The 20,066-nt window shown below is 42.8% G+C and overlaps 1 protein-coding gene across 4 annotated transcripts in view; it reads left to right on the forward strand.

Moving 5' to 3' along the window:
- PDZD2 (PDZ domain containing 2) overlaps positions 1-20,066 on the forward strand; it is a 151,330-nt gene that overhangs the window by 114,508 nt on the left and 16,756 nt on the right. For 3 of the 4 annotated variants that reach the window (XM_069880630.1, XM_069880632.1, XM_069880633.1), the window contains 11 exons: positions 666-780; positions 2,505-2,578; positions 2,753-2,978; positions 4,004-4,121; positions 6,276-6,408; positions 9,235-9,316; positions 10,276-10,379; positions 11,001-11,169; positions 12,304-13,094; positions 14,230-14,374; positions 16,398-19,998. In XM_069880630.1, coding sequence (XP_069736731.1) covers positions 666-780; positions 2,505-2,578; positions 2,753-2,978; positions 4,004-4,121; positions 6,276-6,408; positions 9,235-9,316; positions 10,276-10,379; positions 11,001-11,169; positions 12,304-13,094; positions 14,230-14,374; positions 16,398-19,998 — 5,558 coding nt within the window. The remainder of the gene's footprint in view (positions 1-665; positions 781-2,504; positions 2,579-2,752; positions 2,979-4,003; positions 4,122-6,275; positions 6,409-9,234; positions 9,317-10,275; positions 10,380-11,000; positions 11,170-12,303; positions 13,095-14,229; positions 14,375-16,397; positions 19,999-20,066) is intronic. The other variant, XM_069880631.1, reaches the window with a different exon arrangement.

A 20,066-nucleotide genomic window follows, 5' to 3' on the forward strand; every position in this document is an offset into this window, starting at 1 on the left:
CTGTGCTCATTCATTCCCAGATCAGCTTTGTAAGACAGTCCCATGGGCAACTGGGACAGCGCAGAGGCAAGAACTAACAGATGGAGCCCTGGGGAATGTATTGACCTGGACTTATTTAAATACAATGTGGTGCATGTCTTCAGAATAATTACGAATGTACATGTACGTGGCAGCCCCCTCACACCAGCCCTCCTTCCAGCAACATTCCTGACATTACAGCACTGACCTTATGTCACGATCTTAAGCTTTTCTTTTTCCTGAGAAAATGCAGGATCTGTGACAGCAGGGAAAACCACAGTTAATCCTGGATATAGATCTCAGGGGTGGGAGTCTACTCTCTGTCAATTTAAGATCGGTTTATTACAGTTTTTAAAATGGGAATAGGATAACATAAACACATTGACCCAGTGTTTAAAAAAATAAACCTCAAAGTAGCATTTTCCCCTTTGGGCTTAAGGTGCCTGCTTCTGCTTTTTGGGCTGATAAGTGTCTTGATATTAGGGTGAAGGTAAATCAGGGAGTGCAAGCAGAGGTAAAGTGGCAGTGCAAGTCATCAGCAGCTGTTGGGTTTTGATCTTTCTTTTGCCTTACACGTTATCAGATGTCTTTCTAACACAGGTCATTAAATAGAGTAAGGTGTGTGTCTTCTCCTCCTTTTTCTGTAGGGCCTTGGATTCAGCATTGTGGGAGGTCAGGATTCTGCTCGTGGACGCATGGGGATTTTCGTGAAGACTATATTCCCCAATGGAGCGGCGGCTGCTGATGGAAGGCTTAAAGAAGGTATACTAGAGAGAATCTAATTGTATATAAAGGACCACAGTAGGATATTTTTTCAGTCCAGGAGAAAAATTATTTAGGCACCTGTCCATCAGGCTGTGGAGGATGTAACACACATTTTTTATCCATTCTGGGCAAGATTGATCATAGCAGTTAATTTAATTGTATTGCACTTTGAGAAGGGGAAGCTAAAGCATAAAGGTTTTTGGGTGTTTCCCCCCTTCCTTTTCAGTGAACTTCCATTTGCCAAAGTGTAAGCTGCATTTCTTCAGTTGGAGAGGTTCACTAATAGCAGTGAAATGTATCTACCCAACCAACGTCTGGCTTAAAGATGCTGGTCCAAGAATGGGCTATACAGAGGGATATGCTTGGGAGAAGCTGTTTTGGGCCCTTGTGGTCTCTGAGCCTCTTGGTGTGATTTTTGACATGAATCACCAAGTAGGTGTCATAACCAAAAAAAGAAGAAAAAGAAGAGATGAAGGATGAGATTGGCAGTAAGGTCACCCAGCTGGTTAGAGAAGCAGATATATCCTGATTTTGTTACTACTTTTCCAGTCTTGGTCTCTGAGCTAGATGTACAGCCTGCCCTGTGTATGATTGTACCCCAATCCAAGTGCTCCTGTGCCAGACAAGGCTCTTAGTGTTGAAAGTACAAAGTGACTGTGAGTTTAGAGCGGTGGTTTACAGCTCTTCTGCAGTAGCTGTGCTACTTCTCATCCATAGAAAGCTACTCCTGTGTTACTTCTCTCAAGCTACTCCTGTGTTACTTCTCTCCTTCTCATTATCAACATTCCCCTCTTTACATCTCATCGCACTTATTGTATTTGAGGCGGCTTTTGGTGCCAACTTTGACACTTGCTGCCAGAGGGAAGCTCGCATTCCTGCAGCATAGGTTGTGCACTTGCCATGGGAAGCCAGTAAGTAGCAGCTGTCCATAAACCAAGCAAGCCTTTGCAGGCTATTCAGTGTTTATATACTGGTTTTGGGTTTGTTTTTTTTTTCCACTGGAGCTAGGAAAGGAGAGGAGGGATAGACTTGGCTGATGACATCACTCCGTCTGATTTTCCACAGATGCAAGTAAAAATGCAGAAAGTGATCTGGATCATGCTTATCTTCCTTTTAATAAAATGAAAGTAGATCAACACAGCTGGATGTATGTAATAAGATCCAGAGCATGGAAGCAGGTAGAAAGGTGATGTGATGTGTTTGTTTATGTGAGAAGGCATTTGTTGTCATAGTATGTGGACTACTTACTTCACCCACAGACATTTAGTAAGAGGTTGTGTTTGCTTTCTGCGTGTGGATGCAAGGTTAGTTGTCTTTGAACAGGCTTTGGAGTAATGTGCTGTAGTGTTTCACTTAAATTCTCATTTCTCCTGTTGATACTCACAAAAGAAAGGGATTTTTATATTCCCTTTGGACTTCATCTTATGAGCGTCTGTTTTCATACTTTAATTAAAATCTGTAGTGTTTTCAGCTTGTTTGTTAGTATGAGAAAACTAAGTTAAGTATCTCTGCTGAAGAAAAGTCTTTACTCTGCTAACTCATCACTATTAACTTGTGAAGGCATTAGGATGAGTGAAAATAAACTGAGAACAGTAAAAGGATTTTTACTGAGCAGTTAGCTGGGATCCTAATAGTGCTGTATCACCTTATGTACAGGAAAGGTTTATTACATCTCTGTAGCCTGTATTTTGCTGACTTCATTTTTTGTATCTAATTACCAGGAGATGAAATTCTAGAAGTTAATGGAGAATCTCTACAAGGACTGACTCATCAGGAGGCCATTCAGAGGTTTAAGGTAATAAGGCTGTAGTATGGAAAAGATTCATGCTCCCATTTGTTCAGTGCAGTTTCATACCTTTGTCTTTATATTCTTTTGCTGCTATAAATTAGTGTATGCAGGTTTACTGGCAAACGTTGGGGTATTGTGTCACTTATTGGAGTTCTCTGTTGTTCTCTGCTGTCTCTCCAGCAACTCAAGAAAGGAGTGGTGACCCTGACTGTGCGTACACGGCTGCGCAGCCCAAGCCTTACGCCCTGTGTGACTCCGACCCTGCTGAGCCGCTCGAGCTCCCCCAGCTCCAGCGCCAGCGGTGGGGCACCGCTTCCTGTCCCTGATGAGGTGGACGGTTCCTCCTCCAACCGCAAAGGACCTGGCCCAAAGGACAGGATCGTCATGGATGTGACACTCCATAAAGGTGAGGGTCTATTAGCATGGGCTTGGAGAACGGAATCCCTGCTTTTTAGGGGAGTTTTAGGCTGATGGCTGTAATATCCAGAGCACCTCCCCATGTCCATCTGATCTTAAACCATGAGTTGAGGGAGAAAAACCTCTAAAGAGTTCCCCATTCCACATTTTACTGCTCCACAGTCAGGAGGCTCTTGCGGGTAGCAGTCAGTGTCTGTACTACTGAAAGGGGGAGGCTGTGATATACCAGGGAAAATGTGAATCAGCCTCTCTACAGCCCAAACAGCCATGGCCTTCTTGTATGGGGCAGGTCTGGGGAAGGCAAAGCTGTGCAGGGTTCTCAAAATTTCCCAGATGAGCTGTTTGAACTCCAGCCTGATGGTTGTTCTTGTTATCAATAACTTCACAAAATAAACTTAGATCAATATGCTATATGTGGCGGAACAAGTATGCCTATTTTAAAGATTTAACATATGCTGATTTTAAAAGTCGGATTAAAAAAATTAGAGAGGGAATTTCTACTTCAGTAGTGCTGTTACCCGAAGAAAAGCCAAGGTGAATGTGGACAGAAGTAATCATTGAATCGAATGCCTCACCTTTCTATATGACTCTTTGCTGAGGAATGCCATGAGGATATTTAATAAAAGAGAGCAGTACAGTTGGCAGCATCTTCTGTTCTTATGTTTTCTGCAGTAATTTTAAGTGACATCTTTATTGGATTGCTGTCCTGACTCCTTTGTGCCTTGGACCAGATGAGACCCCATGTGACATTTCCAGGCAGCTCCCACAGCGCACAGAAAATTTGCTGGGAGTGGAGCTACTCCCCTCAGTGATGGATCTCAGGAAAAAAAAGCCAGGATCAGATATTTTCAATCCTGATTTCCACTGTTGGTCTTGGCTTCCTGACTGACTGCACCTAAGGCCAACTCTGAAACAATACAGGGTCTTGGTCTCAGATGAGATGTGGGAACACAAACACTTATGTATCCTGTGTGATTACAATCTACTTTTCTTTGTACTTTTTGTTTTTCACAGAGCCAGGGGTTGGGCTGGGCATTGGTGCCTGTTGTCTCACTCTGGAAAACAGTTCTCCAGGGATATACATCCACAGCTTGGCCCCAGGATCAGTGGCTAAAATGGATGGCAGATTAAGGTTAGTTAAAGAAGAAACATGCTGGAATACTTTTGCAATAAAATTGATTGTGACTTTGTTTTCACCTGTTGGTTAGTGTAACAGGGAGAGAATTTATACTTAGAAGTTCACCGCAAAGAAAACATTTAAATAAAGACATTCCAAAGTGATACGAAATATCCTGGAAACATTATTCTGTGTGCTAGAAGCAGCACAATCATTAAGGTTTGGGTTGGGTTTTTTTTAATTCTCTATACAGAAAGCTGAGCCTAATAGCACCCTTCGAGAAAGAGGAGCAGCAAGAAGAGCTGCAGCATGAGACTCCAGACTGGGAGGAAATTTGCAGAGCTCTGCTCAAAGCTCAGTCACCTGAAACTCTCTTTAAAATGAGCTGGGGGAGATGTTCTTACAGCTGACTGTGCCCATGGCTTCAGCAGTGCTTTTCTGCCCTTAGTGTCTGTCTGGCAGGATTGCTGTAGGCTGACCTGCCTATCTCATTTAATCAGATTGGATGACTTTAAGGAACCATGAGAGACAGAGGGGGGCAATCATTCCTAGGGTTCCCTTGTGCTTTGCTTTGGATTAAGTGACAGAAAGTTATTTGCCTCATTTTTAAAAACCATTGGAGGAAATCTTCCACCTTTCTGCATTCCTGCCTAAATGTTGGTGAGCGCTTGGAGCATTGCTCAGGAGGGAAGCTGCACTGAAAACCTGCTGAATCTGTATGATCCACACTGAATGTGTGGTGTGAGCACCGGTGCAGACAGACTGAGAAAATGCTTTGCTTTCACAAGGGTAGAGAGTGCCTTCTGTTTCCTTGCTCACCAGAACTGCGATAGAGCAATTTGATTTTTTGGAATAAGGGAAGAAGATAATTTTATGGTGGCATCCCTGCCAAAACCCTTGAAAGTTCCTACCATATAGAAATGCCTATAAGGAGAGAGTATTTAATGCTAACTTGCTTTCTTGTAAGCCTCTTTGGAAAAGATTGCAGTGCGGGTTGCATCTGTATGTAACTGCTGTATCGTTTATTAGGTTTAAGTGGGCATGCTTCCCAGATTTCTAGCTTGCCTCTTTGAGACATTGCTTCTGTTGTGCCATCAGTGGTTTATGGTTCCATAAGTGAAAACTAACTTGATGGTTTTGATTTTTGGAGAACTTCATGAATTAAATACTGGCTTTGCAATACCAGAAGGGGGTTTGGATCCAGCTCCTCTGTATCTGAGCTTCCCCTCTCAATCACGCAGCTATGTAAGCGACTCCATTTGTGTAGTTTCAAATAGCATGTAAATCTAAAACACAGGGTAGAGCAGCAGCATGATTACACAACTGATAGGTCACTCTCTGTTTTCCTGAGCCTGCACCAGAAGTCCAGGTTACTGAAGGCTGTCCTATGCAATTGCCATTTTATCTTTACTATGTGGGCTCAGAGAGCAAACTCATCTCCATTGTCACAAGTGGCCCAGCGTAGATCAGCAGTAGTGGATTGTTTGGGAGTGTCTACTTAAAGCAAACGCTTTAGTAATTATGGAGAAAGCTTTAATGTTATCCCTAGTTGATGATATTTTCTTTTTAATAGTTCCAGATGTCTGAGCACTGTGAGCATGAGTTAAGAAATTGGGAAAATGAAACTAAACAACCTATGATTTCCTCTCAGAAGTGGGTTGGGTTTTTTTTTTTTCCTTTTTAATGGGTTCTGTATGTTAATTTGAAGCAAATACAAGCTTATCATGCTCAGTTTTTCCCTGGAGTCATTTAATAAACTCATATCTAAATAATGAATTCCTTATCAGTGTTTGTGTCAAGTAATTCAATACGATCAGAAGGAACAGCCCATCTGAATCTAATTTCTGCTCTTCTGTCCTCAACAATATCTGGATGCAGATTTGGAATTGAGGTTTGCTTTCACCCTAGTCCAAATGCAACTAGTTTTGCTATAAACTGCAATACTGTCAGTTTATAGCACTGACAGTAAGTGCAGAAGGGATCTCTGGACCTCCCTCATGAAGTCAACAGGACTCAAAGCATTCACATCACTGGGAGCAAGACTGACTTCCTTGCAAATCAGATCTTTTCTAAACATTTGTATCTTTGAAAAAGCTTGACCATCAGTTGAAAGCACAAATATTTCTGTACAAGGTGATTGTGTTTAACTTGCTTTATGTCTCTTTGCAGTCGGGGTGACCAGATCCTGGAGGCAGATTCAGTGAGTCTGCGTCATGCGGCTTTAAGTGAAGCCTATGCCATTCTGAGCGAATGTGGTCCAGGTCCAGTCAGCCTTATCATTAGTCGGCATCCTAACCCAAAGGTGAGGAGAATATGTATCTGGGTTGTTTTCAGCTCGCACTGTAATTTGAGCCTTGCATTAGGGAAGGCAGCAGATGAAGACTATTGGATGTTTCTCTGTGTAGTGTGTGTTGTGCAAGAAGTCAGGATTGTAATAATTTCTTCCAGTTTTGTAAGTTGTAGCAATGCTGGACTGTCCCTGTAGCTTTTCACTTAGTCATTCACTGATCAAATGCAATTTTCCTGGAACTACTTGAGTGAAGTGTTCCCATCTTTCTTGGTACTTGGACCAAGAGGCAACACAAATATGGCACAAGTCCTCTTCCTCCCTGAAGTTATTTTGCAACTAGTTTGTCTCTGTATAGTATGTAATTTAGGACCAGAAGTATAAATATCAACAGCTTAACTGATAAACTATAATGAAGTAGTAGGAACACTGTTTTCAAAAAAAAGTAAAATCTGTCAAAGATCAAAATTTTCCTTCAGGAATTAAAACATCAGAGTCTGCAATGTACTGCTACTGTGGAATATGTGCAAGGGCAATTTGGAAATAAGGCTATGTTTACAAACTGAGTATTTTCAAGGAGTTTTTAAAAATTGATGGTAGAAGATAAAAGCCTTTTAACTAAGCTATAGGGAATAACAACTTCTTTCATTTCAATAATTCAAAGAATTTCATGAGTGTACTAAACCTTCTTGTTTAAGCAGGAATGAAGCTGTAAAAATATTTGCATTAGTGGGTCCAGAGAGCTCTGACTTATGAACTCATAGCTACAAATGGAGGCCTTAATAAATCCATATCTAGAAGAACTCAGGTTTCTTATTTTATAATAAATTGTGTATTTTTTGCTAAATTAAATATATAAACAATAGACAAATAGGGGTCTACTGCCTAGAGTTTATTATCATTGATGCAAGGCTTTGTACTGCTAAAAAGAAAGAGACTGTGGTTCTATTAGCTAAAGGTAAGCATGGAAACGGTAAGAGTTGGGCTACAGCCTAAGATAACAGTATTTCTAGGGAGTCTGTATGCTGTGCTGAACCAGCACGATGGTTCAATTTGATTACATTATTAAGGCATGTAGACTTTTTGGAGAGTCTGTAAGTAGCATGAAGTAAAGACGCCATAGAGTAGAGACTGCCCTCTCTACTCCATCCTTCATCTTCCCGTGGTGGTGGCTTGAAAGCCAATGTGTGACCTAACCAGGTATCTGCTGAGATGATGGACTGAGTTAAGGTAATTGCTTGCTATTAATCAGTTACAGAGGGAAACTATTAAGTGACTCCTATTACAGTTTTCCATAAGCGATATTTAAAATGACAAGTCCTTTGCCAAGAAATGCTAAGAAAAGCTAAAATTTGAGCTGGAGAGACCATAAGGCATCCCTCCCCCCGTCCCCCGGCTGTATTGAATCCACAGGCCCTCATAGCTGGATGTCTGAAGAAGTGTCCATATGTAGACCCTTATTTATCATTATGTCACTATCACCCTTTTTCTGACAGCACTGAGGGATCTAAGGAAGTGTGCAGGGTATTTTGTTTTTGTTTTATTAGGTCTTAATAATACCCTAGCCTGCAGACTGTAGTTAGGAATTAGCTTATCCCTTTCCATTTTGATCTGCCTGGGATATAGAGGATGCTAAAAATCAGAATTGGCAGAGCTTGCAGAAGTGTGGATTTTTTGTTAGCTTTAAACAAGTGCTGCAGTCTGCCCAGCACCTAGTTTTACTCCTGGGACATCTTGTCCCAAGAGGTGTGTGTACAGGTTCTGGCATGTACTCTCAGGGCATGGTCTGTGTCCTGTAGGAACTCCCTGTTCTCCAGGAGCTTGGGGGCTTTTGGTTTGCTCTAAGGTCATGCCACAGACCAAAAACAAGAATGTATTTCTACAAAGGCTTATGTTGTTTTAGACATTTTTGTACTTGACGTCTCATTCTATGACACAAAAGATCCACAGTACAGTTTGCTGCTGAATATGTTGACTTCAGTGTTTTCATGTACTTCCAGGAGAAATACCACAACATTTTCTTTCTTCTTGTTATTCTGAGTGAATGTGGCATTTAAACTATGTTTAAACTGCTGAGTTTCCTTAGGAATCTTTCAACTCTTCATGGTTCAGAAAGATTCAAATTTCTAGTCTGTATTTATACTAAATTCTGAATTTGGACAGAATTAACTAGCTTTCTGTTTTTACATATATACTCCTGCAGCCTATTTGTTCCTGTTATAAAATTCTGTGGATTTTTCCAGCATTAAGAATCAAGTGCATGGTGGTAATTCAGGACAAATTAGCAAATATGGTAAACCAGTATTTATTCCTAAACCAGATAAATATTAATTGCCAGTTACTTATTTAAGTTTTATTTTTAAAAGCAAAAAGAACTGAAAATTAAAAGGACAGCTAATATGTTAGGGAGCCTGGTATTCTTCCAATAGGTTAGGCATAGAATATCTTCTGTTGCTGGTGTATGCTAGTACAAAGCAGTATTTTAATATTTTCTCAATAAATCAGTGTACAGGTCTTAATCGAGTTAAAATTGTGCTGTAATTGCTTCATTTTATTTCTTTAAGCCTGGTACTGATTTATTTGTTTGCGTAATGAGGCACTTGGATGTGGTCTTCATGAAGTCAGCAGGTTTCTGTCTCCTGGTTTCTGCAGGAGAGTGTTGTGGAGGGAATTCAAATCAGGAGACCAGGAATTAGGAGCTCTCAATTAGGTCTCCTTTACTGCATCTTAAAAAAATAGCTGTATATATGAAATGAATCATGCACTTGTAGTGGTAAGTGGTCAGACTTTCATCTTCATTTCATCTACCCAGTTTGATCTCTGTCTTCCACTTGATTCTAGGTTTCTGAGCAGGAGATGGATGAAGCAATCGCACGTACTACCCACCGAGAGAGCAAGGACACCAGCTCCTCTCATGTCACAGGTAGCAGTGTGTTCTCTTCTAATATGTGTCTTTTTTCCAGGTAAATGTAAGGCTTAAGGACATGCTCCTGGGTTCCCAGCATCAATGTTTTGAAGGCCCTCAAAACAGCACAAGAGTTTGCGGGTGGTAATCACTCTGTGCATTGCAAAAATGTCCAGTTCAGATGGATCAACTCTATAGCTTGTATTACTTGCTTAGAGTTTCACTAGGCTGCCGTGATGTGAAAGGAGGTATGCCAAGAGGGGTTTGCTCCATCTTTCTTCAGGGTGACTGGGAAGGAGAACGTCCCAGTAAGAAAAGGGCAGGAGGATCAACTCCATCTGTGTACACTTACCCATGTAGATGGCCAAAAAAAAGAGGAGAAGGTATTGGTGTGTCTGTTGAAAAAGTCCAGATATTGCATACTAGACTGTTTGTTTTAACTCCTTTTAGTCTTCAGGGTCATGTCAAAATGTGTGCTCTGGCATTTGTCTGATGTTGTTGAACTCCAAACTTGGCACTACCTAAAACCTTACAGATGAAAGCAAACTTTTGGGAATGGCAGAGTGACTAGTAAGGTGATTTTTAGGCAAAAATATTGAATTCCCGATTATCCTCTTTGTATCTGCATTGACTAAGACCTTTTTTGGAGTAGACCTTGCCAGTGGCTACTAATCTGTCTTTTGGGGTTATACTTTGTCAGCAGCATGCTCCAGCAGGTGAAGGAGATCATCTTCTGCTCATCTCTTATTCATATCTCTGTTCTGGGCTTGGCTGGCATAATGTGTCTTAGTGATAATGATTTGCCTGATTTCAGGGTGACCATGCAAAATGCTAAATAAATCTCACTTCAGGAAAGCTATTCAGATAATAAGTGGGATTAAATGCAGCCTCCTGCTTGGAGAGGTGAATGAGGAGCTTATTTGGATGTATGGACCATATCTTTAGTTTTTGGCATCTAACTAAGCTGTGTTTAACAGGAGTTGTACAGAAAAGCCCATCTCCTAGTGTGAAGGCCAAACAAGGAGAGACCTCATCTCCCCTCAGCTGGACTATGAAACGCTTCCTGGAGCCAGCAAGCCGGGTAAAAGAATTAGATGCAATAAAAACAGTGTCTGCTTCAAATTCAGCTTTAGTGAAGCTATTACTTGATCAAGGAGTTAAAAACCAAACCTTCATGCTCCTTCTTTGCCGCAGAAGCTCTGTAAAAGGGTTTGTTTCCAATGTCATACATTTTAATGATGATAGCAGCAAGCTCCTGCTCGTCTGTGTGGCTGTAGCCTTTGGGAGCAGTGTGCAGAGTGTGGCAGAGAAAACTGTGGGCTCCCATTTCCTGCCAACTTGAAGTAACCCCTGCTCTGTGGGGCAGAGACGTATCAGATAGCAAGAGAGACCTAAGCCTGTGGACAGGAAGCAAAGCACTTGGTCTCTCTATATAGCCATTGCATTGGAGAAGTCTCTGTTTTTTCTGAGAGATTTGGAATAGTTTTTTATTTATTATACTGGCTAAAAACATGTTATTGTGCAGCATTTCAGCTGTCCAAGTCTGACATTTTATCTCTCAATATACCAACAAGTCCTCTTTTTTAAAAATTGACTTTAAACTTTGTTGACACAGCAATGTGACTGGAGTTTGTGGTGCTTGCACGCGGACAGGGACTTTAAGCATCGATGGTATCTGGTCATCAGGCTCATTTCTTTTCAGCAGGGATCTGTCAGCTCCGAGTCAGAGCTTTCCCAGTACTTCTCACACGATGGTACAAGCCAGCTGCCATTTTCCGATGCTGTAGCTGGCTCCTGCGATGAAGAGCAGCTCCGTCAGAAGAACAGAAACAGTTTGTTGGATGATGGCTCTCTTCTTCCTGGCAACCTGAGTAAGTGACAAGAATGTGTCTGGCCATTTGGCTAATAGGGGGACTGTCACTGAGCACGAGTTTGCTTTACAGGAGAGCTTGCAGTGCTTCCTGTGCTAGTAAGAAATGCCTGGCAGCATATGAAATAGTGGAAAATAGCAGGGGTTTACAATAATGCACGTAAATGCCCATTTCCATGATACTTGGTCCAAATTGCTGCTCTGATTATATGAAAATTACTCTATTGGTTTGGCCAAAACTAGTTTGATAGCACTGCAGGGTTTTTTTACAAATGACTGATGAACACCTGATTGATTACATTTAAATGAAAGATTTTGTAGCTATCTCAAATACACAATTTCAATAGAGCAGTGTAAAAACAATAAAATGTTCAATTTTACATCAGATGTTTTGCTTATGTCTTTCTCCCCATAGTAATTGACTGAAAGAATCTTACATTTCCTTACTGACATGCATCTAACTTCAAAGTAAAAGGATATTACATTTGTTCTGTTTCCTGTGCTTCTCAATGTCTTTGTCTGCAGCTTATTTTTCTCTGAAAATTAATTATTTAATGCTTAAAAGCATTTTTACAATTTAAAAAAAACCCCACAAAACAAAACAACACAAAAAAACTTTCCAGAAAATTAGATGCAGTCCTTTCTAAGAAGGATCTGGAAAGGAGTCGCCTGTTTATTAGTCTTTAATTTGAAACTGATTGTTGTATGCTTTTGTCTTTGTTCAGGAAAGCATTTTTCACTCTCTTTAAGTTGATGCAGACAATTATGAGCATAGATTTAAGCAAAATGACAGAGAAATTCTGTTGTTTTAAGTAAAATGCACATGTGAATTTGCATCCCTTTCTTCTTTGGATCATAGTCATAATTTAGAAATAAAGTGAAAATAGAACCAGATGTACCCTGAACAGATTTTGGGAATTATCTATCAATTGAAGATGTATCTGTTGTCCCTCTTGCCATTTATTATAGCTAGAGGGAGGATGTGGAAAACCTGCTTTTTTGCATTTTAAGGAGAAGTTAAGCTTCCCCTGTAAACAGAGCCCCATCTACTCCACTGCAATAAGATGCATGGTATTAGTTATCATCTATAAATGCAATTAAAGTAAAACCTTTTGGTTTTTTTTTTTTCCCCTAGCTGCTAGAGAAGCAGGAGTGGCAAAAGCAAATGGTCTGTCTTCTCCAGCTAGTGGGAGATCATCCAGCCTTCACAACAAGCACATGGAGTCTGTCCGACCTGGCATACTCAGCGATAGCCCCAAATCAGCCCGCAGCCCCTTTCATCGGCAGAGAAGGGTTGTTTTCTATGATGGTGACGTTAGTGATGACGATGAAAGTTCCCACTCACAAAGAAGCCAGAGGGCCAAGAGCCAGGAGGATGCTGGCATTGTCATTGCGACTTCATCTGTAGGAATTGATGATGAGAGCCAGGACACTGAGTCACCCAGATACGGTGGCACAGAGACATCTTCTACTGTCTTCAGCAACACCATGGAGTCTGCAAACAGCATGCTGGAGCAAATTGACTCTCCTTTCTTCCCCATCATAGCGTTTGATTACTCAAGTATGCCTGAGGTCCGTCTTGGCAGCCTGAGTCTGAGGGAGCTCCGGGAAGCACAGCTTGAATCTAAGAGATCTCCAAAACTTGAGCACAGAGCAGTCACGAGAGTGAAAAGCATGATGAGCACTGAGTGCCGGAGCCTTCAGAGACAGAGAATGGAGGAGCATGGCTCTTATAACAAGCCTGTTGCAAGGACACTCCCTCATGGCAAGAAGTGTGAAGCATCAAACGGGGCTGGGCAGGGCCAGGGTGAAATAGTCACTCTAGTTCGCAATGAGCATGAGTCGTTCGGCCTGGATTTGGAAATCCAGGCCATGCCATTAAAGGTTGTTGTTACAGGGTTGCGACCAGGTGGAGCAGCAGAAATGGTAATTTTTGCTTTCACTTTGCAGGAGTTATTACTACTAATGCTATTATTAAGCATCTTTTGATGAGTAATTGCAAGGGACATGTTTGTCTCTGCTGGGCAAAACATCTCATCCCATATTGTTCTGAAGTGCTGTTGAATGAAGTTTTTCTGATTCAGAAGTGCACCCTTGGCCAAGAGGTGAATCTACTGAGTTGGACTGATCCCCACTCACAATCACAGTTTTGAGGGAATACTATTATTTTGTTTCCTTTGTTTTTACCAGACACAAAGACAAAATAAGTAAATCCTGATGGTAAAAATGCTTACTATTTTACACGTGTGTATTCCTGTGTTACGCAGATTTGGTACCAGGACACCATAGGTACTGGCCAGGTTTGCCAAGTGCCATGGTAGTACTGGCAGTGCCAGTTACACGTTTCTTTTCTGCATCTCCTGCAGTCACATATTAGTGTGGATATTGGGCTCATGCTGGATGTGGAATTGCTGATGTAGATGCAAAGGTGCAGAAAGAGGAAGGAGGATACTCTGGCATACTAAGCTGGATGTAGCATTTTTAATCTAGTTCACGGCCACTGGGGTAAGAGGGGTATCTCGTGGCAGTTTGAATTTGACTGTGAGAGCTGAGGATTTGTGTTCTGTCCATGAATTTTTGTCTGACTTTTGTACAGTGCTTGGAAAGATACTTACATTTTTACCTTAAGAGCTCAATCTCTGTCCAATTCAGTTATTTAGGAGAGTCCCGTTGGTCCAGTGGGAGTTTCTGATCAGCAATATCATTCATACAGGAAATGCAAAAGTGCTAGACAGTGCTGCAGTCCTGCAGAAACAAGGGCTGATTTATCCCAATTCATTTAAATGAAGAGGTCTTCATCCTGATGCTCATCTCTCGGAGAACCCAGCAGCTCTTTTGGCCTTCCTGTTCTAGACTGATCACTGGTTCCTCTCGTGGCAAAAGCACAGTCTGCTCTTTGTCTATGTGTTGGCAAACTAACAGCAGTGCTACCTGTGATCTGCAGTGATGTGAAAAAAGGGTTGCTGCTTATAAGCCATTAATTTCTTCCCTGCAATCTTTGCCTCTGTGGTGGGGCTTCTAAAGCGTATTTATAATTTCCTTGGTTCTGTTGTTGCATCAGGGATCAATGGGCAAGATGGCTGTTGGAGATGAAATTACCACCATCAACAGTATCCCAGTCAATAAGATGACCTATGAGGAGATCTGCTTGCTTATGCAGTGTCTTCCCACATCCGTAACCCTGGAAATCCAGAAAGCAGCATCAGGTGAGAAAGTAGTTTTGCTTTTCTACTATTTATTCTGAGTACTAGTGAAGAAAATTCCCTTGGATCAACTGGGTCTGATCTGCTGCTGCCCCAGCTTCCCACATCAATTCTGAGAAAATAATAAAGGGCATATTGTGTCTGCATAGATGAGCTAGGCAAAGAACTTCAATACAAAACCAGGCTTCAGAGTCCTTCTTCCCAGCATCATCATGAGGGAAGCAAACCTACTCCTGTGTGAAGCATTCAAAGCTCTCCCTTATACCGTGTCCCTCCTGCTGGCATTTACAGAGGTCTGAGTCATTTAATGTGGATCTGGAGCTTACTCAGCAACAACCCTTGTTCTGACAACCTGTTTTACTGCTTTGTCTATTGAGTAAATATATTGACCCTTTAAAATCACATCTGCTCTCTTAGATATGAAGCAAAGTAGTATTTTTATGTATGGGCAATAAGATAATAAAAGCCTCCTTTCTTTCTTTCCCTTTTGTGTGTCAGAATTCTCTAATATGCAGAAGGATGGAGCAGAAAACCCAAGAAAACCAGAATCTTATGAAAATGTTTATTTGCATGCTTCTTATAAAATGTTTTCAGTTTTCAACTGAAATATTTGATACCTCCTTAGTTTCTGCTGAGGGCTGATTTATGTGCTGCAGCAGTATATGCATCCCCACAGACTATACAAATTATGTGGTGTGGAAATGAGTGTTTGAAAAAGAAAAGCATACTTTTCAAATTCAGGAAGAACATCATATTTTGCTTTGGTTTAGCTTATGATCTTCTTCATGTACCTATTAATACCTGCGAGCCTTAAGTGCTTCCAGATGCTTCAGTTGTTCATTAAGGAATTCCTGGCTTGGCAGAGAGTCCTGTTCTTGGTTTTTTAGACTGCTAGATTGCTGTGGCTTTTGCAAATTAGTAGCATTGGGGTAGGGGCACACTGGCACTGCTTTATCAGGCAGCTCTTCTGTTTTTTCCTTCTTCTTGCCCTGCCACACTGGCAGAGATGAAGGTCTCTTCACTGTGTGATCCAGCATGCTGAAGCAGAGCAGAACATCAGATCCTAACATTGCTGCTTCAGATTACTCTCTGGAGATGTCTTCACCTTTGTTGTCTCCAGGAGGAATCTGCACTTCTTAACATGTACCTAAATTAAGCCATGTAGGTAATCCCACAGGTTTGTGCAAGATGAGATGTGCTGGCACGTTTGAATGAGCAGGAAAGGATGTTGACTCTATGAATGGACCCGTCCTCTGTGAACCTCCTGGGCTGTCTAGTAGTAACTGGCCTCTGGAAGGCAGCTTGAATGGGCATGTGTGTAGAAAGGTTCGAGCAGATGCTTAGGATGAAGTGCTGAAAATTGAAGAGCTGGAGAAATGGGTGAGCAGAAACCTGTCAGAGTGCAGCAGTGACAGGGATCTCAGTGTGTCACCCAAGTGTGGGTTAAACTCATTGGAAGCAAGGAAAGATGTTTGCCAGAAATCCTGAAGAGCCCATATGCTTAATGCATGTATAACCTCACCCATGCACGTCACATTAAATACCTGCAGAAGTGCCAAGAGGATCAGAGTCAAGTTATTTATGCAGAGCTAGTCACTGTGTTATCTGTTCACTTTTGTTTGCTATGTTTGTTTTTTGTACTTTCTGCAATCTGTTGGAGACATCTTAGATCAAACAAATAATGAGAAGTGGTACTGCTCAGCCTAACTTACTGCACACTGACACTTTGATAGTTGGCTGCTTGGCTGCTGAAATTTAAAATATGAGAATTAAATAGATCATGACTACTCACCTTGGATAAATGGATTGCTCCCTCCTGTGTGCTACTCAAACACACAGAGCTATGATTAATTTGGGTTGTTGTAAACATCATTACAGAAGAGGAGGAGTGCAAAGCAAAAGGGAAATGTAGTCTGACTACGTTTGTCTATTTTTGTAATGAAACATGGTGTTTTGTTTTGAATATCACTTCCTATAGCTGACAGGACTTTGCTTCTTTTTTGTCTTTATTTTTAACATGATGCAGCTGTCAACAGATTTACAAACCTCATCTTGTCTCCAGGGGTAGACAGTCAAAATCAGACCAGTCTCAACAGCATCTTTGCAACTGAGGAAGAACGGAGGGCTGGGAAGCGAGAAGGAGTAGGTTTGCAAAATGCTAGTGGCAGCTGTGCGATGGAGAGAACAACAGTGCCACCCGATGCCACTAGCAAAGATGTGCAAAGAGGTACCATGAAAAGCAGCTGCGCCGAGGACTGTGCTGCTGTGCCTGTCACCGATATTGATGACTTGCTCAACCAAATGGGTGCTCCCCAGAGCAGGGCTTCACGCACTCCATCACGAGCAGAAAGTCCCCTCCGAGATGAGTATACCACGATGTGCTGCTGTGGGACTGATGAAGGCTGTCCTGGTTCTGAGCCACAACCAGCCAAGGAAGAGCTGCTGGAAAAGAATATGAATTGTGGAACTAATGCACAAGGAGTTTTGGGACTATCTGTGTTGGACTCCATTAACACAGGCAAACTTTTTACTGTGAATAAAAATTCTTTAAATAACTATTCTAGGAATTTTAGCAGTTTAAATGAGGATGAGTTGCCTGCAGCAAACTCTCAGGAAGGTAAGGGAAGCAACCCTTTTCCGAAGTCCATGTATGGGGCCGCAGAAGATTCTCACTCTGACACAGAGTCTGTCACGGAAACCTTTGATAGTGCTAATGAGGTGTTGCTTGGGCCATGTGCTTCTGCTAATGCCTCTGCAGTCTGTACTGTAGTGGAGTCAGATGAGGAGCAAATTGAGATCTGTTGCACGAATGAAGAGCTGCAAAAGCCCACGCAGAAGCAGCATCTTGCATCTGCAGCAAGCTCATCCTCTGCCTCCCCTCTGCACCCTTACAGCAGCAAAGTTTTGCAGACTGAGGGCTGCGCAGTATGTGAGTCTTTGGAGACAAGCGTCAACAAGCTAGGCTTGGAGGATTGTGATGGTCCCACTCAATGTCCTTCACAGTATTCAGGTGTGTCTTCTGCATCTTTGTGTTCTCCTTCCTCAGTTTCCCTGCCAGAAAAAGACATCCTAAAGAATTCAGTTAGTAATCCTGAAGTTTACTCTCTCTGTAACAATGGTGCCTTAAGTACAGAAGAACAGATAGATTTGGGGAACAGTAACGGACATATAAAATGCTGTGAATCCGTTGAAGAGGAAGGGTCTCTGCACTGCAAAAAGATGAACTTTTGCTCTGCTCAAAATGTCAGTGGCTTAGAGAACAACTTGCTTGAGAAAGAAGGATATCAAGGTGAACAGAGATCCAAATCTGGAATCGAAACACTGGTTGATGACTGTAATCATCCTGTTAGTTACTGCTTGGTGAAGAAAGAAATCAACAATTTGCCCAGCTTGTCTAAAGCAGACAGCAGTCATGTGAATGCATCATCATCAAGAGCAATATCCCTCAGGTCTCCCTTTCTCACTAGATCTAAAGATCCAAAGGCTAACACAACTCATGACTTGCCAGGGAAAAATGAGAAAATGAACTCTATGACTTCAGGAAGGACTTCAAATGGAAAAGTCCAAAGCTCAGGCACAAATCACTGCAAAGGAGCTGCAGTACCACACAGCCCATCCTCACAAAAGAAATCCTGTCAGGAGTCTAAGGGAATGGCACAGAAAAGTATAATGGACACCCTTTTAATTAACCAGAAGACCAAAGCAGGACCAAAGCTAAAAGGGTTCACCATCAAAAGCAAAGCAAAGGTAAATTCAGATTCTTCTGGCATTAATCATACCAAAGTCAGTGGAGCTGATCAGAAAAGAATTTCTGTTTCTCCACAACTGTCTCCTAAGCTCCTGGGGAAGAAAACACCATTGTCCCGTAGTTCACCTACAAACCCAGATCCTGGCAAGAGTATTTCAGCAGCATCAAGGACTCTGAAATCAGAGCTGGAAAATAAACCATCACTGGTAATTACAGAAGATTCAGTTCTGCCTATCCTGAATGGCGCAGGCTGCCCAGCAGTGAGTGGTGAAATGAAGTGTGGTTGTGGGGAGCTAACGGGTCTGCAGCAGACATGGGAAAAGTCAAAAGAAAAGCAAGTTTCCATGCAGCCCGCAATGTGTCAGGGTAAGGTTGCTAAGGCAGATGATTTCAGAGCCAGAGACAGTCACTCCAAAGTCACTTCATCTCCTCAGGGGATACCAAAATTTGAGTGTGTGAAAGGGAAGACTGAGAACCCTGGAACAGGCCTGAACATTATCAAAAGCATCTATAGTGCAGATGACATTAGGCAATTAGATCTGCAAAATGAAGGACTATCTGCTGGAGGCTTTTCTTTGTTGAGGTCCCCCTCGGTTCAGCAGGAGCAGCTGGATGGGCAGGAGATCCAGCGCTCTTTCATTGAGGTGAAGCTTTCTTCCTCCTCCTCTTCCTCCTCTTCCTCTGCCTCTTCCTCACCGGCATCCTTTTTACAGCTGCCATTGATTGAGAAAACACAAGAGGCAAATGCAGAAGGGCCTCGGCTGACTGAGGAGATGAGGACCATGCAGTATTTCTCGAAAGCACATAACGCTGGAGACAGAAATCTCTGTGGGTTATCGAAACCTGTAACGAGGACTTACTCGATGCCAACCCAGTTATCGGGTCACTTGAGGGAGGACTGCCATGTTGCAGAAGTTCATCCTGCACAAGGACCCCAGGGCTATGCTACAGAGGAGAAATACCCACAGGTGGTGACAGGGATGTTAAAAATGGGCCATCTCAACCCGACAGATGGCCACAATGGGAAGGAACAGGCGTACACCTCCAAAAGCACCCAGAGACTCCATGACACATCCTCCTCCACCAGTGACATGAGCTGCCCTGCCACTGATAAGCTGAGGAGTTTCAGGAGGAATTACTACTACTATGAGCTGAACTGGCCACATGAAGCTACCTCATCCTTCTCTGTCAAACAGAGGATCAAATCCTTTGAAAATCTGGCAAATTTCGACCGGCCTATTGTGAAGGCCATTGATATACGCTCAGCTGCAAGATCTCCCCTCGCCAGGAGGTCGTGTGGTGGGATGACCACCACAGCCAGCCCTGCTGAGATGCCGCGGGCTTTGCAGCGCAGCTTGAGCTCCTATGGTGGCAGCCCAAGCCCAGCCAACACCATGGCCAAATCTCTCACCAACACAGAGCCCTTGCGTGTGGCAGAGGGTGGCAAGGGGGAAGGAAAGCCCCAGAGGAGCAAGGAAGTTGGTGCTGGGGCAGATGCAGCTGCCTTTCCCACCTCAGCCTCACAGGCACGCCGCAACCGGGGTCTGGGGCGGCCGCCCCTGTCGCGCTCCAGGCTGCGGGAGCTGAGAGCTCTTAGCATGCCCGACCTGGACAAACTGTGTGGAGAGGGCTTCTCGGGGCCACAACAGCCCGCCTGCTTCAAGACGGAGCTGGAAATCACACCCCGTAGATCCCTTGGCATGCCTGCCCGGAGTGATGCAGCCCCACCAGCCCACAGTAGCCCCACTGGGCTGGGTGCAGTGGGTGCCAGCAACCCTCAGGACTGCGGCACAGGAGTGCTGGGGTCTGCCTCGGATGATGACGCACCCCATGGCAGCTCTCCAGATGGGGAACACTCAGAAAACAGCTGGTCCATCAGGTTGGTGTTTTCTTTGTTGCTGCTGTTTTGTTTTCATCCCCACAAGGCAAAGCTTTCCCACTGGCGCA

This window comes from Phaenicophaeus curvirostris, chromosome Z, assembly GCF_032191515.1.
Source record: "Phaenicophaeus curvirostris isolate KB17595 chromosome Z, BPBGC_Pcur_1.0, whole genome shotgun sequence".
Taxonomy (NCBI): domain Eukaryota; kingdom Metazoa; phylum Chordata; class Aves; order Cuculiformes; family Cuculidae; genus Phaenicophaeus; species Phaenicophaeus curvirostris.